Source organism: Ranitomeya variabilis, chromosome 1 (assembly GCF_051348905.1).
Source record: "Ranitomeya variabilis isolate aRanVar5 chromosome 1, aRanVar5.hap1, whole genome shotgun sequence".
Classification (NCBI taxonomy): Eukaryota; Metazoa; Chordata; class Amphibia; order Anura; family Dendrobatidae; genus Ranitomeya; species Ranitomeya variabilis.
Genome location: NC_135232.1, coordinates 850,155,031 through 850,178,962, shown reverse-complemented (window position 1 = coordinate 850,178,962; position 23,932 = coordinate 850,155,031). Strand labels below are relative to the sequence as shown.

The following is a 23,932-nucleotide window of genomic DNA, read 5'->3' as shown; positions in this document are numbered from 1 at the left end:
GAGTATTAATTCCCAGTTTCTCCCAACTGGATTTTCAATAACAGGAAACAAACATAGTCCAACTCTCACGCCGTTCTGTCTGTATCTGGTTTTCGGCGTGACAATGCATGTCTTTGCTTAAACCCTTTGCTCCTTTCCCCCTAATTTGAGCTGGGATACTGTTGGCTGTTACCTGTATGGAGCCTTCTCAGTTCCCTGCTCTGCTGTGCAGCTGTACATGAGTGTTTAGGTCTTTGCCCTGCTGAATGACTATCCGCATGTGCGGTCCCTGCTTGCCGCTGTGAAAGCTGTCCGTGGGTTGTGAGGTCATTTGCAGCTGGTGCATGACTTTCCATATGGGTCAGTGCGTGCAGTCACAGCCTGAAGCCCTGAGCCTCAGTTCCTGCACTGATTGTGCTTTAATGGTTTCTGTTTGTGCTTAGGGTGTGCGTGGCCACACCTCCCCTGCTTTTATCAGGGTTAGGGTGTGTACTTGAAATGCTGTCCCCAGCCAATTGCTGAGGGGCAGCTCCTATATAAAGTTCCCCTGCCCTATAGGTTGGGCCTGAGCTACTCACAAAGCTTCTGAACTTTGCTATGTATGTTTGTGTTCCTGCACCTCTCCTGTCTATGTTTTGGTACCAAAGTCCTTGCTTTGATTCCTGTTTTGTCATGTTCTGGCGCCTGTCCTGGAGGCGGTATATCCAGGCCCGAATCCTTGATCCTGTACCTGTCCTGTACCTGAACCTGTCTGAACTGTCTGCTGTGATTATATTCCTGGAATACCTTTGCATCTGGAGCCTCACACCCTGTGACTTTGAGTCTCTTGTAACCGGTGTTTTTGCTAAACATCTACTACTTTGTGCTCTGACTACCATGCGGTGTTAACCCCGTCTGGCCCATGTCCAGTTCGGTGGTGCTTGCACCATCACGCTTGAGTTCTTTCCTAGGTCTCATGCCGGAGACTCACGACCACAGTCTGGAACCTGATGACCGCTGCCTGGAGCTTGGAGCCTGATGACTGGTAGTGCTTGTAGGTCGTGTTGGATGTCCATAACCGAATGACTGCTGTCTGATGTCTGCCGGTGACCCGGGGTCCAGATGTACTGATGCCCTGTCTGTACTCTGTAACCCTGCCTGTGTCCTGATGTCCTGCCTGCGTCCTGATGACCTTGTGTTCCCTGATGTCCTGATGACCTCATGTACCCTGATGTCCTGACGTCCTCGTGTGTCCTGATGTCTTACCTGCGTCCTGATGACCTCATGTACCCTGATGTCCTGCCTGTGTCCTGATGTCCTGCCTATATGTGCATCAGTGATCAGTTGGTGCCTTGGGGTCCACTGGGTGGTACCCTTCTGAAGGTGTGGAATTGGGAGCCTGGCATAGTCATGTTTGGTTTATGTACTGTGTGACTTTACTTTAGTAAACTTTACTTTCTCTATACCTGAAGTTGTGCGGTGTAATCAAGTCCTACGTGTCTCTTTCCTTGTCCACATGCTCAGCTGCCACAGAACCCCGGTCTCTGCCCTCCCCTAGTTTGGGTAGGCCCAGGTCCCCCTCTGCGGTATAAAGGGTCCCTATTGCGTCCCCGGGGGACTCGTGCCCCACTCCTTCTTCGGTCGGTCGGCTTGGGGGCGTCTATGGGCTGGGCCGCATCGGCGACTGCAGCTGACCGTGACACCAACAAATCTCAGTGCCTATGTAGAGCCCATTCTGTAGTATATGCTCTCTGCTCTTTTATACTGAGCCCCATCCTGTGCATTGCTCATTTACCCCCCCGTCTGCAGTATATCTCTCCTGATAATCCCCTTCTGCAGTATATCACTCCTCTCAGACCCTCTGTACAAAGCCCCAACCTGCAGCACATAGCTCCGTTTAGTTACGAGTAGTGTTGAGCATTCCGATACCGCAAGTATCGGGTATCGGCCGATCCTTGCGGTATCGGAATTCCAATACCGAGATCCGATATTTTTGTGGTATCGGGTATCGGAATCGGAAGTCCCCACAGTGCTAAAATCACTATAATGTAAAGTGGGCGGTGCGTGGGCGGAGACTGCGTGTCTCTGTGCGGGCGGGGTCTGTGCGGGCCTGCCAGGGATCTCATTCTATGCGGCCGGCGCTGTATGCCCAGGCTTGATGCGGCGTGCCGGGGCTTGATGCGGCGTGGGAGGGCTCTGTGGCGTGCTGGGGGGGTCTATGCGGCATGAGGGGGGGGTCTATGCGGCGTGAGGGGCTCTCTGCGGCGTTCTGGGGCGTCTATGCGGCGTGCTGGGGGATCTATGCGGCGTGAGGGGCTCTCTGCGGCGTTCTGGGGCGTCTATGCGGCGTGCTGGGGGGTCTATGCGGCGTGCTGGGGGGTCTATGCGGCATGCTGGGGGGTCTATGCGGCGTGCGGGGGTCTCTGCGGCGTGCTGGGGGGTCTCTGCGGCGTGGGGGGGGTCTCTGCGGCGTGGAGGGGGGTCTCTGCGGCATGCGGGGGTCTCAGTGCGGGCATCGTCCGATGGGACTACAAGTCCCATCGGGCTATGCCTGCTACACTGACAGTGATTGACACATTAGCCAATGATGGGACAGTAGTAGTCCCATCATCCGGCTAATGTGTTGAATGAAAAAAAAAAAAATACATAAATACATATAGACATACAGTACATTCATACATTACATACATTACATACATGACATACATTACATTAAACATAGATTACATACTCACCATTACTTGTCATTTTGATCCCCGAAGCCAGTGTCATCTATAAAAAATGTGAAAAAAACAAACAACCAATATACTCCCTGTCTGCAGAAATCCACGAGTGTCCCACGACGATCTCCCATGGAGAGCAGCAGCATCAAATAATGCGACCGCTCTCTAGGGGCTCAGAAACACAATGACGGGAGGAAGGTATCCTTCCGCCACTGTATTCCTCCGCCGCTGTAAAAAAAAAAGTCCCTAGTCTCACTTTATGGCATTGCTGTATGAGACATTTTCCCATGCAGCAATTATATAAAGTGACACTTTGAACTCAGGTAACCTCAGTGATGCACTGCAGGAGCCATTGTCTCCTGTCAGTGTGTCACTGAGGGTCCTATAGAGCAGTGACGTCACCCGATGTCACTGTTCTATAGGGGAGATCGTCGTGGGACACTCGTTATTAATTGGACTACGGCGGACAGGTAGTATGCGGTTTATTATTTTACGTTTTTTGCAGGCGCTGAAGTATGGTAAGTATGGTGAAATGAAGAATATTAAAATACTTTTTCCTAATGTGTGCGTGTTTTATTAACCCTTTTCTTACTATTGGATTAATAACGGATAGGCGTCTTATTGACGCCTCTCCGTTATTAACCCGGCTTAATGTCACCTTACGATAGCAAGGTGACATTAACCCCTTATTACCCCATATCCCACCGCTACACGGGAGTGGGAAGAGAGGGGCTAAGTGCCGGAATTGGCGCATCTTACGGATGCGCCATTTTCGGGGCGGCTGTGGACTGGTATTTGTAGCCGGGGGGGGGGCCAATATCCATGGCCCCTCTCTAGGCTATGAATATCAGCCCGCAGCTGTCTGCGTAGCCTTTCTGGCTATAAAATATAGGGGGACCCCACGTCATTTTTTTGGGGGTCCCCCTATTTTAATAGCCAGTAAAGGCTACGCAGACAGCTGCGAGCTGATATTCATAGCAGGCTACAAATATTGGCCCCCGGCCGTCGGCTTTCCCCCTCTGGCGCAGAAAATTGCGCGGGAGCCCACGCCGTTTTTTTCCATTTTTTTTTTTTAAATTCAACGCTCATAAAGGCCTCTTTCACCCTTGCGTCAGTACGGGTCAGTCGCTATGCGTCGAGCCGACGTACCGACGCACGTTGTGAAATTTGTACACGACGTGGGCAGCGGATGCAGTTTTTCAACGCATCCACTGCCCATTCTGAAGTGCGGGGAGGAGGGGGCAGAGTTTCTGCTGCGCATGCGCAGTAGAAAATGGCAGACGCGACGGACAAAAAAACGTTCACTTGAACGTTTTTTCGTGCCGACGGTCCGCCAAAACTCGACGGATCCGTTGCAGAACGGACGCGACGTGTGGCCATTCGTCGCGATCCGTCGCTAATACAAGTCTATGGGGAAAAAAAATGCATCCTGCGAGCACATTTGCAGGATCCGTTTTTTTCCGCCAGATCCGTTTTTTCAGTCGGATCCGTTGTTTTCCGCCAGATCGTTTTTTTCCACCGGATCCGTTTTTTTCCGCTAGATCCGTTTTTTTTCCGCCGGATCCGTTTTTTCCTGCCGGATCCATTTTTTTCCGCCAGATCCGTTTTTTCTCATAGAGTTGTAATAGCGCTGGATTGCGCCTGATGGCCACACATTTCATCCGTTGTTTGCAGAATTCGTAAAAAAAAACTTTCCGCTGGACGGACTCATAGGAACGTTTTTTGTCCGTTATTTTTCATGCATGTTTCCATTCAAATCATGCACATTTTCCGTTTATTTATTTTCCAAAAACCTCATCAAAACCTGCATCAAAACTAAACTGCATGAAAAACCGCACCAAAAACCTGCATCAAAAACAGCATCAAAAACTGCATCAAAAACGGCATCAAAAACCTGCAGCAAAAAAAGCACCAAAAACCTGCAGCAAAAAAAGCACCAAAAACTGCATCAAAAAACGCATCAAAAAGCTACATCAAAAACAGCACCAAAAACTGCATCAAAAACCGCATCAAAAACTGCACCAAAAACCTGCAGCAAAAAAGCACCAAAAACTGCATCAAAAACGGCATCAAAAACCTGCAGCAAAAAAAGCACCAAAAACTGCATCAAAAACCTCAACAAAAAGCTACATAAAAAACAGCACCAAAAACTGCATCAAAAACCGCACCAAAAACCTGCAGCAAAAAAAGCACCAAAAACTGCAGCAAAAACTGAACCAAAAACTACATCAAAAACCGCACCAAAAACATGCAGCAAAAAGCACCAAAAACTGCATCAAAAAACGCATCAAAAACTGCACCAAAAACTGCATCAAAAACCGCACCAAAAACCTGCAGCAAAAAAAGCACCAAAAACCTGCAGCAAAAAAAGCACCAAAAACTGCATCAAAAAACGCATCAAAAAGCTACATCAAAAACAGCACCAAAAACTGCATCAAAAACCGCATCAAAAACTGCACCAAAAACCTGCAGCAAAAAAGCACCAAAAACTGCATCAAAAACGGCATCAAAAACCTGCAGCAAAAAAAGCACCAAAAACTGCATCAAAAACCTCAACAAAAAGCTACATAAAAAACAGCACCAAAAACTGCATCAAAAACCGCACCAAAAACCTGCAGCAAAAAAAGCACCAAAAACTGCATCAAAAACTGAACCAAAAACTACATCAAAAACCGCACCAAAAACATGCAGCAAAAAGCACCAAAAACTGCATCAAAAAACGCATCAAAAACTGCACCAAAAACTGCATCAAAAACCGCACCAAAAACCTGCAGCAAAAAGCACCAAAAACTGCATCAAAAACCGCATCAAAAATTGCACCAAAAACTGCATCAAAAACCGCACCAAAAACCTGCAGCAAAAAAGCACCAAAAACTGCATCAAAAACTGCATCAAAAACAGCACCAAAAACCTGCAGCAAAAAAAGCACCAAAAACTGCATCAAAAACCACATCAAAAAGCTACATCAAAAACAGCACCAAAACCTGCATCAAAAACCGCATCAAAAACTGCACCAAAAACTGCATCAAAACCTGCATAAAAAACTGGTGCAGTTTTGATGCGGTTTTTGATGCAGTTTTTGCTGCAGGTTTTTGGTGCGGTTTTTGATGCAGTTTTTGGTGCAGTATTTGATGCAGTTTTTGGTGCTTTTTTTGCTCCAGCTTTTTGATGCGGTTTTTGATGCAGTTTTTGGTGCAGTTTTTGATGCGGTTTTTGATGCAGTTTTTGGTGCTTTTTTGCTGCAGGTTTTTTGTGCGGTTTTTGATGCAGTTTTTGGTGCTGTTTTTGATGTAGCTTTTTGATGCGGTTTTTGATGCAGTTTTTGGTGCTTTTTTTGCTGCAGTTTTTTGGTGCTGTTTTTGATGCAGTTTTTGGTGCAGTTTTTGGTGCTGTTTTTGATGTAGCTTTTTGATGCGGTTTCTGATGCAGTTTTTGGTGCTTTTTTTGCTGCAGTTTTTTGCTGCAGTTTTTTGGTGCGGTTTTTGATGCAGTTTTTGATGCAGTTTTTGGTGCTTTTTTGCTGCAGGTTTTTGGTGCGGTTTTTGATGCAGTTTTTGGTGCGGTTTTTGATGCAGTTTTTGGTGCGGTTTTTGATGCAGGTTTTTGGTGCGGTTTTTGATGCTGTTTTTGATGCAGGTTTTTGGTGCGGTTTTTCATGCAGTTTTGATGCAGGTTTTGATGAGGTTTTTGGAATAAACGGAAAATGTGCATGATTTGAATGGAAACATGCATGAAAAATAACGGACAAAAAACGTTCCTATGAGTTTTACGTCCGGCGGAAACAGTTTTTTTTAACGAATCCTGCAAAAAACGGATGAAATGTGTGGCCATCAGGCGCAATCCGGCGCTATTACAACTCTATGAGAAAAAACGGATCTGGCGGAAAAAAATGGATCCGGCAGGAAAAAACGGATCTGGCGGAAAAAAAACGGATCTGGTGGAAAAAAACGGATCCGGTGGAAAAAAACAGATCTGGCAGAAAAAAACGGATCCAATGTAAAAAAAACGGATCTGGCGGAAAAAAACGGATCCGGTGGAAAAAAACCGATCTGGCGGAAAACAACGCATCCGACTGAAAAAACGGATCTGGCGGAAAAAAACGGATCCTGCAAATGTGCTCGCAGGATGCATTTTTTTTCCCCATAGACTTGTATTAGCGATGGATCGCGACGAATGGCCACACGTCGCGTCCGTTCTGCAACGGATCCGTCGAGTTTTGGCGGACCGTCGGCACGAAAAAACGTTCAAGTGAACGTTTTTTTGTCCGTCGCGTCTGCCATTTTCTACTGCGCATGCGCAGCAGAAACTCTGCCCCCTCCTCCCCGCACTTCAGAATGGGCAGTGGATGCGTTGAAAAACTGCATCCGCTGCCCACGTCGTGTACAAATTTCACAACGTGCGTCGGTACGTCGGCTCGACGCATAGCGATGGACCCGTACTGACGCAAGGGTGAAAGAGGCCTTTATGAGCGTTGAATTTAAAAAAAAAAAAAATGGAAAAAAACGGCGTGGGCTCCCGCGCAATTTTCTGCGCCAGAGGGGGAAAGCCGACGGCCGGGGGCCAATATTTGTAGCCTGCTATGAATATCAGCTCGCAGCTGTCTGCGTAGCCTTTACTGGCTATTAAAATAGGGGGACCCCCCAAAAAAATGACGTGGGGTCCCCCTATATTTTATAGCCAGAAAGGCTACGCAGACAGCTGCGGGCTGATATTCGTAGCCTAGAGAGGGGCCATGGATATTGGCCCCCCCGGCTACAAATACCAGTCCGCAGCCGCCCCGAAAATGGCGCATCCGTAAGATGCGCCAATTCCGGCACTTAGCCCCTCTCTTCCCACTCCCGTGTAGCGGTGGGATATGGGGTAATAAGGGGTTAATGTCACCTTGCTATCGTAAGGTGACATTAAGCCGGGTTAATAACGGAGAGGCGTCAATAAGACGCCTATCCGTTATTAATCCAATAGTAAGAAAAGGGTTAATAAAACACGCACACATTAGGAAAAAGTATTTTAATATTCTTCATTTCACCATACTTACCATACTTCAGCGCCTGCAAAAAACGTAAAATAATAAACCGCATACTACCTGTCCGCCGTAGTCCAATTAATAACGAGTGTCCCACGACGATCTCCCCTATAGAACAGTGACATCGGGTGATGTCACTGCTCTATAGGACCCTCAGTGACACACTGACAGGAGACAATGGCTCCTGCAGTGCATCACTGAGGTTACCTGAGTTCAAAGTGTCACTTTATATAATTGCTGCATGGGAAAATGTCTCATACAGCAATGCCATAAAGTGAGACTAGGGACTTTTTTTTTTACAGTGGAATACAGTGGCGGAAGGATACCTTCCTCCCGTCATTGTGTTTCTGAGCCCCTTGAGAGCGGTCGCATTATTTGATGCTGCTGCTCTCCACGGGAGATCGTCGTGGGACGCTCGTGGATTTCTGCGGACAGGGAGTATATTGGTTGTTTGTTTTTTTCACATTTTTTATAGATGACACTGGCTTCGGGGATCAAAATGACAAGTAATGGTGAGTATGTAATCTATGTTTAATGTAATGTATGTCATGTATGTAATGTATGTAATGTATGAATGTACTGTATGTCTATATGTATTTATGTATGTAGAATGTATGTATGGAGTATTTTTTTTTTTTTCATTCAACACATTAGCCGGATGATGGGACTACTACTGTCCCATCATTGGCTAATGTGTCAATCACTGTCAGTGTAGCAGGCATAGCCCGATGGGACTTGTAGTCCCATCGGACGATGCCCGCACTGAGACCCCCGCACGCTGCAGAGACCCCCCCCACGCCGCAGAGACCCCCCCCATGCCGCAGAGACCCCCCCCAGCATGCCGCAGAGACCCCCGCACGCCGCTGAGACCCCCGCACGCCGCATAGACCCCCCAGCACGCCGCATAGACCCCCCAGCACGCCGCATAGACCCCCCAGCACGCCGCAGAGACCCCCGCACGCCGCTGAGACCCCCGCACGCCGCATAGACCCCCCAGCACGCCGCATAGACCCCCCAGCACGCCACATAGACCCCCCAGCACGCCGCATAGACCCCCCAGCACGCCGCATAGACGCCCCAGAACGCCGCAGAGAGCCCCTCACGCCGCATAGACCCCCCAGCACGCCGCATAGACCCCCCAGCACGCCGCATAGACGCCCCAGAACGCCGCAGAGAGCCCCTCACGCCGCATAGATCCCCCAGCACGCCGCTTAGACGCCCCAGAACGCCGCAGAGAGCCCCTCACGCCGCATAGACCCCCCAGCACGCCGCTTAGACCCCCTCACGCCGCATAGACCCCCCCAGCACGCCGCAGAGCCCTCCCACGCCGCATCAAGCCCCGGCACGCTGCATCAAGCCTGGGCATACAGCGCCGGCCGCATAGAATGAGATCCCTGGCAGGCCCGCACAGACCCCGCCCGCACAGAGACACGCAGTCTCCGCCCACGCACCGCCCACACTCTCCCCCCCCTCCAGAACCCCATATAGAAGGACAGAAAGGGCTGATTTACCGTCCGATACTTGAGTCCCATTCACTTGTATTGGTATCGGGTATCGGTATCGGATTAGATCCGATACTTTGCCGGTATCGGCCGATACTTTCCGATACCGATACTTTCAAGTATCGGACGGTATCGCTCAACCCTAGTTACGAGTACACCCGCGTTGCTGCTACTTCCTGGTGTGCGCTCTCTGCACTCTAATAACATAGGCTCTGCCCCTTTCCATGATGCCATCCCTCACAGTAGAAGCTCTGTTCGACACAGCACACTGTGCTGGCAGGAAGCCAGCTTAGAGAGACTGCACATGATCAACCAAGGCCACTGGAACTACAGGATGGTTCCAATGGAAAATGAATGGTAAATACAGTAGAGGTTTGAGGGGAATCTTTTGCAGGGTGATATCTGCAAAACAGGACATATTTAAAAATGGGTTATATAGGCACAAATTCAACAATATACAGTATGTGCACATTGTGATAAAACAGCTTTTTTATTTTGGGAATAGTCATTTAAATAAATTGGAAATTTTAGGAAATATTTTGAAGGCTGCAAGTCCTGGCTTCATGCAAATTGCCTTTTTTTTCATACATTCAATTTTAATTTTAGAAAATGTAGTTATCCTGATTGTAAACTACAAAGCACAATTAATATTATGTAGTGGTATTATATATTTTACTGTATTGCACACCATTTATTAAAAGCAGATTGTGTCCATAATATCCAGGTAATATACCACATTAATAAATGGGACTATGCTCTGACAGCTCTATCTGTATAAATGGATATACTTTTTTATTACCTGAGTTTTCATTAGAATTTTCTGCTTCCGAGAATACATCTACTGATATGGTTTATTCTTTCCAGAGCGGTCATCATGAACAGCAGGAAGTACTCCAATGCTACTTTTGAAGAAATAGGTCACCTAGTGAAAGCCATAGTCTCACTGGCAGCAACATGCTGCGCCAAAGGAGCTGCTGCAGACTGCTATGACAATGGGGTAAGCGTATAACATGCTTCCATTCTTAACAATAAAGTCTCTCTTTCTATACCTGTTTTTTTTCTTCAGTTTGTCAATAAACATTTTTTTTTCAGAGTTAAAAAATGTATTAAAGCAGGACACGGAGAGAATGTGTTTCAGGTGATGCCCTGTTGATAACAACTAAGAATCATCTGAGAATGACACGTTCAGTATTCTCTATTTACTGTAGAAAAAGCTGCCTTTTAACTCAAAGAACAAATATTTCTGCTAGGTTTCATTGATCATTGTTTTTCATGATCTATTTCAGCTATAGGGTTGTTACATCTTTAATCTTAAGGAACGCACCACTCCCGTGCCTCCTGGCTAACCTTAAACTCTAAAATTACAAATGATTCTAAGACCAATCATTTTTTTACAACAAGTAAAATTTTCCCATATAACATGATGAAACAACCAATATGAAGGAATCCTCCAAAAAAATCTGAATACACTCCAAAATACCTTTAATTAGCAAATCACATTCATTTTGTCTTGGGCGGTAATCACTATGATACATTAAAATGGCCATCTTATTATACTGATAGAAACCTGCCTTAGAATTTTAGGACAGATCAGGCGCTTGTCGGCATGGACAGCAGAAATCTGTACTGCTCTGACTTGGTGATTTGGGATGACAAGACCAGTGGATTTTTTGGGTTCGTTGGGTTCAAACGAACTTTAGTCCAAAGTTCGGTTCGGGTAATAGAGTCCCAAACTTGAACGCAAACCCGATAGAAGTCAATGGGGACCCACAAAATGGTATTACTAAGGGCTAGGGGGCTGAAAAAGTCTCTATCTCTTTCCTCAGCATCCAATTGTAGAACACTGAAATGGACTTGAGGGAGAAGTCCCTGTTTGGAGTTCGGTATGGGACAATAGGTGTCCGGTACAAACCCCCAACTTTATACTTCGGGTTTGCTCATCTCTATTGGAGATAACCTATATCACATATTGTAATGTTATCTTCAGGTCCGATTAGTGCAGTCTCCTACTGCACATGCCTATTGTGAATGGTGTTATACACGATACATAGAGCTGTTATCTTTCATTTTCATTCTTTTTATGATGATAATGAGAATGCTGAAATGACTCTATAACAGGAAGTATAATGCTACTACTAGGCTTTGAGGGCAGTGTTGAAATATAATATTTCTGATTTTTTTTATATAGTGTTGCCACGTAATGTGTGACGTTCTGAGACATTGTGTGTGCTCCAAATTAAATTGTAAAATCTAGGGTTGAGTGACTTTCATTTTTTAAAGATCGAGTCGGGTTTTGCGAAACCCGACTTTGTCCAAAGTCGAGTCGAGTGAAGTCGGGCCGATTATCGCGAAAAGTCGAGGATCGACCGAAACATGAAACCCAATGCAAATCAATGGGGAAGCATAATCGGCAGTGAGTGGAGGCCAGGAAAACACCTACAGTGCCCATTGTAATGCCAAAAACATCCATTCTTGTTTCTGAAGCTTGTCAATCTTAATTAACTTTATAATAATAGCTGGGCATTGGAAATTGGGGGGCATTTGGCAAAAGTTGTGGGGGGTAAGGCTGCTTCAAGGTTTTAGTGGGCCCAGGAATCGTGGACTACGTCACGGCGGTGGAGCAGTGAGAGGTATTTCAACTTTGCAAGTGCTGTGATCCTGAGCAAGCAGGGAGGCCCACTCGTTCGCATTGGCACTGGCACAGGGCCCCTCAAAGTACGGTGGTGTGTTTGCACGGCGGGGGCGCCTCCCACCGGCAGCGACACTTTTGCGTACTCTGAGGGGCCCTGTGCCTGTGACGTTGCCAACGAGTATGCCCCCCTACCTGTTGAAGAAACCTGCACTTTCATCTGCACCTTCCTCTTTGTCCCTGTGTAAGGTGGTATAGTATGCGGGAAGGGGAACCTGACATTCAGCAGGGTCAGATTGTGGCTGTGTAGCGTGCAAGGGGAATGTAGTGGTCTGGGTCAAAGTACCACAAGACTCATCTAGCACCGGCTGGGCAATGGGCAGGATGAGGCGGAAACACTGATATAGGCCCAAATAATAAAGTGGGTAAAATGCAGGTTAAAATTGGTAACAGGAAAAACCAGGTGGCATTGCTTAGTTCAGTGGAGTAGAAAACCCAGGAGCGGCAGACAGACACCATTAGTAGGGCCGAACCACACAAGTAGGCCCTATGCAGTTTAATATTACAAATGAAGGCCGAAAGCCTGAAGATTAAAGGTCAGGAAAATAACACAGGACAACACCAAGGTGCGGCACACACCGTTACTAGGCCCAACCAAAGTAGTAGGCCAACTGCAGTTTAATTATTTAAAATGTAAGCTGAAAGCCTGAACATTGAAGGTCGGGACAACAAAACAGGAGAAAACCCAGTAGCGTCAGACACCGTTTTAAGGGCCCAACCACACATTTTAAAAACAACTACTTAATGAGAGCTTTAAGATTGAAGCTCAGCTTTATACAGTGGAGGACAACACCAGGGAGCGGCACACACCGTTAGTAGGGCCCCAACCACCAATTTTTACCAACAAATACTTAATGAGAGCCAGAAGGTTGAAGCTCAGACAAGGAAACCTGGAGGAGAACACCAAGGAGGAGGAGAACACCAAGGAGGAGGACAACACCGTTACTAGGCCCCAACCCAAGTAGTATGGCAACTGTAGTGTTACATTTAAAAATACTTAATGAGAGCCTGAAGGTTAAAGCTTAGACAAGGAAACCTGGAGTAGAACACAAAGGAGGAGGAGAACACCAAGGAGCGGCAGACACCGTTACTAGGCCCAAACCCAAGTAGTATGGCAACTGCAGTGTTACATTTAAAAATACTTAATGAGAGCCTGAAGGTTGAAGCTCAGACAAGGAAACCTGGAGGAGAACACCAAGGAGGAGGAGAACACCGTTACTAGGCCCCAACCCAAGTAGTATGGCAACTGCAGTGTTACATTTAAAAATACTTAATGAGAGCCTGAAGGTTGAAGCTCAGACAATGAAACCTGGAGGAGAACACCAAGGAGGAGGAGAACACCCAGGAGGAGGAGAACACCGTTACTAGGCCCCAACCCAAGTAGTATGGCAACTGTAGTGTTACATTTAAAAATACTTAAGGAGAGCCTGAAGGTTGAAGCTCAGACAAGGAAACCTGGAGGAGAACACCAAGGAGGAGGAGAACACCAAGGAGGAGGAGAACGCTGTTACTAGGCCCCAACCCAAGTAGTATGGCAACTGTAGTGTTACATTTAAAAATACTTAATGAGAGCTTGAAGGTTGAAGCTCAGACAAGGAAACCCGGAGAAGAACACCAAGGAGGAGGAGAACACCCAGGAGGAGGAGAACACCATTACTAGGCCCCAACCCAAGTAGTATGGCAACTGTAGTGTTACATTTAAAAATACTTAATGAGAGCCTGAAGGTTGAAGCTCAGACAAGGAAACCTGGAGGAGAACACCAAGGAGGAGGAGAACACCGTTACTAGGCCCCAACCGAAGTAGTATGGCAACTGCAGTGTTACATTTAAAAATACTTAATGAGAGCCTGAAGGTTGAAGCTCAAACAAGGAAACCTGGAGGAGAACACCAAGGAGGAGGAGAACACCCAGGAGAAGGAGAACACCGTTACTAGGCCCCAACCCAAGTAGTATGGCAACTGTAGTGTTACATTTAAAAATACTTAATGAGAGCCTGAAGGTTGAAGCTCAGACAAGGAAACCTGGAGGAGAACACCAAGGAGGAGGAGAACACCCAGGAGGAGGAGAACACCGTTACTAGGCCCCAACCCAAGTAGTATGGCAACTGTAGTGTTACATTTAAAAATACTTAATGAGAGCCTGAAGGTTGAAGCTCAGACAAGGAATCCTGGAGGAGAACACCAAGGAGGAGGAGAACACCGTTACTAGACCCCAACCCAAGTAGTATGGCAACTGTAGTGTTACATTTAAAAATACTTAATGAGAGCCTGAAGGTTGAAGCTCAGACAAGGAAACCTGGAGGAGAACACCAAGGAGGAGGAGAACACCCAGGAGGAGGAGAACACCGTTACTAGGCCCCAACCGAAGTAGTATGGCAACTGCAGTGTTACATTTAAAAATACTTAATGAGAGCCTGAAGGTTGAAGCTCAGACAAGGAAACCTGGAGGAGAACACCAAGGAGGAGGAGAACACCCAGGAGGAGGAGAACACCGTTACTAGGCCCCAACCCAAGTAGTATGGCAACTGTAGTGTTACATTTAAAAATACTTAATGAGAGCCTGAAGGTTGAAGCTCAGACAAGGAAACCTGGAGGAGAACACCAAGGAGGAGGAGAACACCGTTACTAGGCCCCAACCGAAGTAGTATGGCAACTGCAGTGTTACATTTAAAAATACTTAATGAGAGCCTGAAGGTTGAAGCTCAGACAAGGAAACCTGGAGGAGAACACCAAGGAGGAGGAGAACACCCAGGAGAAGGAGAACACCGTTACTAGGCCCCAACCCAAGTAGTATGGCAACTGTAGTGTTACATTTAAAAATACAGTGGAGGACAACACCAGGGAGTGGCAGACACCGTTAGTAGGCCCCAACCACCAATTTTTACCAACAAATACTTAATGAGAGCCAGAAGGTTGAAGCGCAGATTTAGACAGTGGAGGACAACACCAGGGAGCGGCAAACACCGTTAGTAGGCCCCAACCACCAATTTTTACCAACAAATACTTAAATGAGAGCCAGAAGGTTGAAGATCAGATTTAGACAGTGGAGGACAACACCAGGGAGTGGCAGACACCGTTAGTAGGCCCCAACCACCAATTTTTACCAACAAATACTTAATGAGAGACAGAAGGTTGAAGCTCAGATTTAGACAGTGGAGGACAACACCAGGGAGCGGCAGACACCGTTAGTAGGCCCCAACCACCAATTTTTACCAACAAATACTTAATGAGAGCCAGAAGGTTGAAGCTCAGATTCATACAGTGGAGGACAACACCAGGGAGCGGCAGACACCGTTAGTAGGCCCCAACCACCAATTTTTACCAACAAATACTTAATGAGAGCCAGAAGGTTGAAGCTCAGACAAGGAAACCTGGAGGAGAACACCAAGAGGAGGAGAACACCAAGGAGGAGGAGAACACCCAGGAATTGCAGACATTACTAGTAGGCCCCAACCAAACTAGTAGCCCAAATGCAGTTTCCTATTTTTTAAAAAAGCCCGAAAACCTGAATTGAGTACAATTTTAATTAGGGACTGCAGACAGACATAGTAGGCTGCCCCCTGTGGACCATGCATCCACCACATTAACCCATTGCGCCAGAATAGACACGTAATCTTCCGTGGCCATGCCTACAGGTCCATGCGTCTGTTGTCAGGTGCACCTTTGTACTCACAGATTGCCAGAGTGCATGGACAATGCGGTCTTTTACATGCTGGTGGAGGGTTGGGATGGCTTTTCTCGCAAAAGAAGTGTCGACTGGTTAGCTTGTAGCGTGGTACAGCGTAGTCCATCATGGCTTTATTCATATTAAATAAAATATTTAAATAGGCTCTATGAACTTTTAAATTGGTTCCAGGGGTACACGGGCAGCATTGGTGTGGTCAGCGAAGGACGATTGCACGGAGGGACAGCAGACAGACTTACTAGGCCTAAAATAATAAAATAGGCTCAATCCAGTTTTAAATAGGTTACATGGGTACACAGGCAGCATTGGTGTGGTCAGCGGAGGACGATTGCAAGGAGGGACCGCAGACAGACTTACTAGGCCTAAAATAATAAAATAGGCTCAATCCAGTTTTAAATAGGTTACATGGGTACACAGGCAGCATTGTTGTGGTCAGTGGAGGAGGATTGCAAGGAGGGACTGCAGACAGGCTTACTAGGCCTAAAATAAATAAAAATTGGCTCAAGGTACTTAGAGTTATCTCGCAGGGGTACACAGGCAGCATTGTTGTGGTCAGCGGAGGAGGATTGCAAGGAGGGACCGCAGACAGACTTACTAGGCCTAAAATAATAAAATAGGGTCAATCCAGTTTTAAATAGGTTACATGGGTACACAGGCAGCATTGTTGTGGTCAGTGGAGGAGGATTGCAAGGAGGGACCGCAGACAGGCTAACTAGGCCTAAAATAAATAAAAATTGGCTCAAGGCACTTAGAGTTATCTCGCAGGGGTACACAGGCAGCATTGTTGTGGTCAGCGGAGGAGGATTGCAAGGACGGACCGCAGACAGACTTACTAGGCCTAAAATAATAAAATAGGCTCAATCCAGTTTTAAATAGGTTACATGGGTACACAGGCAGCATTGTTGTGGTCAGTGGAGGAGGATTGCAAGGAGGGTCCGCAGACAGGCTTACTAGGCCTAAAATAAATAAAAATTGGCTCAAGGTACTTAGAGTTATCTCGCAGGGGTACACAGGCAGCATTGTTGTGGTCAGCGGAGGAGGATTGCAAGGAGGGACCGCAGACAGACTTACTAGGCCTAAAATAATAAAATAGGCTCAATCCAGTTTTAAATAGGTTACATGGGTACACAGGCAGCATTGTTGTGGTCAGTGGAGGAGGATTGCAAGGAGGGACCGCAAACAGGCTTACTAGGCCTAAAATAAATAAAAATTGGCTCAAGGTACTTAGAGTTATCTCGCAGGGGTACACAGGCAGCATTGTTGTGGTCAGCGGAGGAGGATTGCAAGGAGGGACTGCAGACAGGCTTACTGGGCCTAAAATTAATAAAAATAGTCTCTATGCAGTTTTAAATAGGTTACATGGGTACACAGGCAGCATTGTTGTGGTCAGTGGAGGAGGATTGCAAGGAGGGACCGCAGACAGGCTTACTAGGCCTAAAATAAATAAAAATTGGCTCAAGGTACTTAGAGTTATCTCGCAGGGGTACACAGGCAGCATTGTTGTGGTCAGCGGAGGAGGATTGCAAGGAAGGACCGCAGACAGGCTTACTGGGCCTAAAATAAATAAAAATAGGCTCTATGCAGTTTTAAATAGGTTACATGGGTACACAGGCAGCATTGTTGTGGTCAGTGGAGGAGGATTGCAAGGAGGGACCGCAGACAGGCTTACTAGGCCTAAAATAAATAAAAATTGGCTCAAGGTACTTAGAGTTATCTCGCAGGGGTACACAGGCAGCATTGTTGTGGTCAGCGGAGGAGGATTGCAAGGAAGGACCGCAGACAGGCTTACTGGGCCTAAAATAAATAAAAATAGGCTCTATGCAGTTTTAAATAGGTTACATGGGTACACAGGCAGCATTGTTGTGGTCAGTGAAGGAGGATTGCAAGGAGGGACCGCAGACAGGCTTACTAGGCCTAAAATAAATAAAAATAGGCTCAAGGCACTTAGAGTTATCTCGCAGGGGTACACAGGCAGCATTGGTGTGGTCAGCGGAGGACGATTGCAAGGAGTGTCTGACACAGTTAGTACTCCCAAAAAATAAATAGATGTTAATGTCTCGCAAAACAACAAACCAAAAAAACAAAAGTGTGGCATACTTAGGTACAGGGGTGGGCTCATCTGCTGAGTTTCTGACATAGTAATTTGGCAGTAAGTATTTACTGGTGTCAATATAGGACACTGACCCAGACTATTTTAACTAGCATCATAGATGTCAACAAATTGTTATTGTCAGTGCCAGGCATTGAATGATGTCAGCGCATAGACTAAACATTGGTGGAGCTGTGAGAGATAATTTTGCACGTGGTAGAGCACAGTTTGAGCTGGGGGGGTGAACTCTCTTGTGGCCGGCGGTACCGTCCCAGGGCCCCTCATATTACAACGGTGCGTCTGACGTTGGGTGCGCGCCACCACCGCCAGAGACACTTTATTGTACTATGAGGGACCCAGTGGCAGTGCCGTCGACCAAAAGCGGGCACACCCACCTCTTCAGACAAACGGCACTCTAACGGGTGCTTGCGCCAAGTGGCGAGACCACGGCCCCGTGGGGGGAGTTTTCCCATTGAGGGAGGTGTAAACATGTTGTATGCTGGACAAACAGCTGCTGCAAATTAAGAGATTGGAACACTCAGTAAGACCAGTCCACAAGCAAGACCTTTTTATAGGAAAGCTAGGTGTCAGCCGGGAAAGGTGGGGCAAAATAATTTGAAATCCAGGAGTGGTTCATTTTAATGAAGGTTAGATCATCCACATTTTGGGTAGCCAGACGAGTCCTTTTTTCGGTTAATATTGAACCAGCAGCACTGAATACTCTTTCTGATAGCACACTAGCTGCTGGGCAAGCAAGATCCTGCAATGCATATTCTGCCAATTCAGGCCAGGTGTCTAATTTGGATGCCCAGTAATCAAATGGGAATGACGGTTGATGGAGAACATCGACAAGGGATGAAAAATAGTTAGTAACCATACTGGACAAATGTTATCTCCTGTCACTTTGAATAGATGCTGCAGTACCTGTCCTGTCTGCGGTCATTGCAAAATCACTCCACAACCTGGTCAGAAAACCCCTCTGTCCAACACCACATCTGATTTGTGCACCTCTAACACCTCTGCCCTGCAGCCCCCTGCAGCTCGTTTGAGAACCATCACCGGCGCTGTGTGCTGGGAATGCCTGAATCAAACGGTCTACAAGAGTTGCTTGTTTGGTTGCTAATATTTGTTCGAGGTTCTCATGTGGCATAATATTTTGCAATTTGCCTTTATAGCGAGGGTCAAGGATGCAGGCCAACCAGTAATCGTCATCGGTCATCATTTTAATAATGCGTGGGTCCCTTTTGAGGATACGTAAGGCATAATCTGCCATGTGGGCCAAAGTTCCAGTTGTCAAATCTGCGGTTGTGCTGGTCTGAGGGGCAGTTACAGGCAAATCTACGTCACTTGTCTCCCTTAAAAAACCAGAACCAGCCTTGCAATGCCACTAATTTCTGTTGGCCCAGGAGAAGCTTCCTCATTAAAAAAGTACTCATCCCTATCATCCTTCTCGTCCTCCTCATCCTCTTCGCCCACTACCGCGTCCTCTACACGGCCCTGACCAGACAATGGCTGACTGTCATCAAGGCTTTCCTCTTCCTCGGCTGCAGACGCCTGCTCCTTTATGTGTGTCAAACTTTGCATCAGCAGACGCATTAGGGGGATGCTCATGCTTATTATGGCGTTGTCTGCACTAACCAGCCGTGTGCATTCCTCAAAACACTGAAGGACTTGACACAGGTCTTGTAGCTTCGACCACTGCACACCTGACAACTCCATGTCTGCCATCCAACTGCCTGCCCGTGTATCCTCCCACAAATACATAACAGCACGCCTCTGTTTGCACAGTCTCTGAAGCATGTGCAGTGTGGAGTTCCACCTTGTTGCAACGTCGATGATTAGGCGATGCTGGGGAAGGTTCAAAGACCGCTGATAGTTCTGCATACGGCTGGAGTGTACGGGCGAATGGCGGATATGCGAGCAAAGTCTGCGCACTTTGAGGAGCAGGTCGGGTAACCCCGGATAACTTTTCAGGAAGCACTGCACCACCAGGTTTAAGGTGTGAGCCAGGCAAGGAATGTGTTTCAGTTGGGAAAGGGCTATGGCAGCCATGAAATTCCTTCCGTTATCTGTTGTGAATTCTGTTCTCGAACTCCCTCCTGTGGTTATGAATGGTACTTCGGCGAGTTCTGTTCATGGACTCCCTCTGGTGGCTGTGAGTGGAGCTGCTGGTTCTGAGGTTCCTTCTCCAGCTGATCTCGTTTAGGCCTTGGCTTGCTGCTCTATTTAACTCCACTCAGATCGTTACTTGATGCCAGCTGTCAATGTCCTAGTACTGGTTCAGTTTGCTCTTGGATCTTTCAGATGACCTGTCTACTCCAGCAAAAGCTAAGTCCCTGCTAGCTTATTTGTTTACCACTGTTTTCTTGTCCAGCTTGCTATCATGATTCTGCCTGGCTAAGCTGGAAGCTCTGGGATGCAGAGTGGCACCTCCACGCCGTGAGTCGGTGTGGGGTCTCTTTTGCACACTCTGCGTGATTTTTTTGGTAGTTTTTCATGCTGACCGCAAAGATACCTTTTCTATCCTCAAGTCTGTTTAAGTTAAGTCTGGCCTCCTTTGCTGAAACCTATTTCATTCCTGTGTTTGTGACTTCCATCTTAACTCACAGTCAATACGTGTGGGGGGCTGCCTATTTCTTTGGGGAATTTCTCTGAGGCAAGTTAGGCCTTATTTTCTTTCTTTAGGGGTAGTTAGCTCTTAGGCTGTGAAGAGGCGTCTAGGCAGAATCAGGTACGCTCCACGGCTATTTCTAGTTGTTGTGATAGGTTTAGGGGTTGCGGTCAGCAAAGTTCCCACTTCCCAGAGCTTGTCCTGTATTACTAGTTTGCTCATCAGGTCATTCCTAGTGCTCCTAACCATCAGCTCATCATAACAGTTATCACTCACTACCTTGCCTGCCTCAAGATGTACAGTGCCCAGCCATGACTGAGTTTCTTTCTGCAAGAACTCGGACAGAACTTCCGCGGTGTGTCTTTTGTCGCCCAAACACTTCATTGCCAATACAGCCTGCTGACGCTTGCCACTAGCTGTCCCATAATGGGACACCTGGTGTGCAACAGTGGCAGCTGTGGATGGACTGGTCGTGCGACTGCGGTCTGCGGACGAGCTCTCGCTTCTGCTGGAGGATGAGGAGGAGGGGGGGCGAACGCCTACAGCCAACTCTTTCCTAGACCGTGGGCTAGGCAGAACTGTCCCAATATTGCTGTCCCCTGTGGACCCTGCATCCACCACATTCACCCAGTGTGCCGTGATGGACACGTAACGTCCCTGGCCATGCCTACTGCTCCATGCATCTGTTGTCAGGTGCACCTTTGTAGTCACAGACTGCCTGAGTGCATGGACAATGCGGTCTTTAACATGCTGTTGGAGGGCTGGGATGGCTTTTCTAGAAAAGAAGTGTCGATTGGGTAGCTCGTAGCGTGGTACAGCGTAGTCCATCAGCGCTTTGAAAGCTTCCCTTTCAACTAACCGGTAGGGCATCATCTCTAATGAGATTAGTCTAGCAATGTGGGCGTTCAAACCCTGTGTACGCGGATGCGAGGATGAGTACTTCCTTTTCCTAACAAGAGTCTCATGTAGGGTGAGCTGGACTGGAGAGCTGGAGATCGTGGAACTAGCGGTGGTGCATGGCAGACTGAGAGAGGGTTGGAGATGGTATTCTTGCCGGTGCCCTACATGCAGTGTTTCCTACTATGAACCTGGTGATTCCCTGACTGCTTTGGCCTGGAGACAAAAGCTGCACAGATACTGCAGGTGTTGCGGGAAATGGTGGGCTTACAGTGAGGGAAGGGATGTAGCGTTGCTGACTAGCTTCATTGGCCGAGGGTGCTGCAACCTTTAGGCACGTTTGGTAGTTAGTCCAGGCTTGCAAATGCATGGTGGATAAATGTCTATGCATGCAACTTGTATTTAGACTTTTAAGATTCTGACCTCTGCTTAAGGTAGTTGAACATTTTTGACAGATGACTTTGCGCTGATCATTTGGATGTTGTTTAAAAAAATGCCAGACTGCACTCTTTCTACTATCGGATACCTTTTCAGGCATTGCAGACTGAGCTTCTTTAACCGGATGGCCACGATGTCCTCCAACTGGTTTTGTTTTTGCCACGCGTTTTTGGCCAGATACGGGCCCGGCAGATGGAACCTGTTGTTATGTTGATGCCTGCTGCGGCTCCTCCTCCTCCACTTCAGAACTACTGCCGCCTGCACCCTGTTCCCCCAATGGCTGCCAATCGGGGTCAACAACTGGGTCATCTATGACCTCCTCTTCTATCTCATGTGCAACTTCGTCTGTGTCACCGTGTAAGCCGGTGGTATAGCGTTCGTGACGGGGCACCATAGTCTCAGCTGGGTTTGATTCTGGCTCAGTACACTGCGAGGGCAATGTTCTGGTCTGAGTCAAAGGAACAGCATAGTAATCTGGCTGTGGCTGTGCATCAGTGCACTCCATGTCCGATTCAACTTCTAATGGGCATGGCCTGTTAACTGTTTCACTGTCTAACCCAGGAACGGTATGTGTAAAGAGCTCCATGGAGTAACCCATTGTGTCTCCTGACTCATCCTTCTCTCTTGTTCTGGGTGAAGAAGACAAGGAAGCGACTTGTCCCTGACCGTGAACATCCACTAACGACGCGCTGCTTTTACATTTAGCACTTTCAGAAGAGGAGGCAAAAGAGCTAGAGGCTGAGTCAGCAAGGAAAGCCAAAACTTGTTCTTGCTGCTCCGGCTTTAAAAGCGGTTTTCCTACTCCCAGAAAAGGGAGCGTTTGAGGCCTTGTGTAGCCAGACGACGCACCTGGCTCAACAACTCGAGACTTAGGTGCTGTACTGCTTTTACCACGACCACCTGATGCTCCACCACCACTACCATCATTACCAGCTGACAATGACCGCCCACGGCCACGACCTCTTCCACCAGACTTCCTCATTGTTTGCAAAACGTAACCAAAGTAACGGTATTTGTTACTGTAAAACAACTTATAAGATGAACTCAAACTTCTGTAGGATTTATATACACCTTTATAGGTGGCTGACACTGAAAGGAAAACTAGGCCCAATGTTACACACTAGGTTTTCTGTGCCCCAATAATTTGAGACAGATGGCACACACACGGCCGGCACTCAAGCAGAAATGCCAATCTTAATCTTCCACTATTTTTTGTTTTCAGGGAGAATTAAAAAAAAAAAAAATTAACAGTATGACACACTAGGTTTTCTGTGCCCCAATAATTTGAGACAGATGGCACACACAGGACCGGCACTCTAGCAGAAATGCCAATCTTAATCTCCCACTATTTTTTTTTCTTCAGGGAGAATAAAAAAAAAAAAAAATGGCCCAGTATTACACACTAGGTTTTCTGTGGCACACAATGAGAGACAGATGCCACACACAGCACTGGCACAGAGGCAGACTTGCCAATCTTTATCTCCCACTATTTATTTTTTTTTTCAGGGATAATAAAAAAAAAATGGCCCAGTATTACACACTAGGTTTTCTGTGGCACACAATGAGACACAGATGCCACACACAGCACTGGCACAGAGGCAGACTTGCCAATCTTTATCTCCCACTATTTATTTTTTTCAGGGAGAATAAATAAAAAAATAAAAAATGGCACAGTATTACACACTAGGTTTTCTGTGGCACACAATGAGAGACAGATGCCACACACATCACTGGCACAGAGGCAGACTTGCCAATCTTTATCTCCCACAATTTTTTTTTTGCAGGGAGAATAAAAAAAAAAAAAAAATGGCCCAGTATTACACACTAGGTTTTCTGTGGCACACAATGAGAGACAGATGCCACACACAGCACTGGCACAGAGGCAGACTTGCCAATCTTTATCTCCGACTATTTTTTTTTTTCAGGGAGAATAAAAAAAAATGGCCCAGTATTACACACTAGGTTTTCTGTGGCACACAATGAGAGACAGATGCCACACACAGCAGTGGCACAGAGGCAGACTTGCCAATCTTTATCTCCTTGCAGTAATCTCAGAAAAGTATGGCAGGCAGCTATAAAAAGGACTGCTGCACACAAAAGTGTGGACAAACAAACAAGATAGCTGTGCAGAAAGGAAGGAACAACAGGATTTGTGCTTTGAAAAAAGCGGTTGGTTTGCACAGCGGCGTACACACACAGCAACGCAGCTATCAGGGAGCCTTCTAGGGCCGCCCAATGAGCTACAGCGCTGAGGAAAAAAAAAAGTAGCTTCCACTGTCCCTGCAAACAAAAGGTGGTGTTGGACAGTGGAAATCGCT

At 47.0% G+C, this 23,932-nt stretch overlaps 1 protein-coding gene across 1 annotated transcript in view; it reads left to right on the top strand.

The window, feature by feature from the left end:
- GC (GC vitamin D binding protein) overlaps positions 1-23,932 on the top strand; it is a 319,641-nt gene that overhangs the window by 141,628 nt on the left and 154,081 nt on the right. The window contains exon 3 of the mRNA XM_077276816.1: positions 10,071-10,203. Coding sequence (XP_077132931.1) covers positions 10,071-10,203 — 133 coding nt within the window. The remainder of the gene's footprint in view (positions 1-10,070; positions 10,204-23,932) is intronic.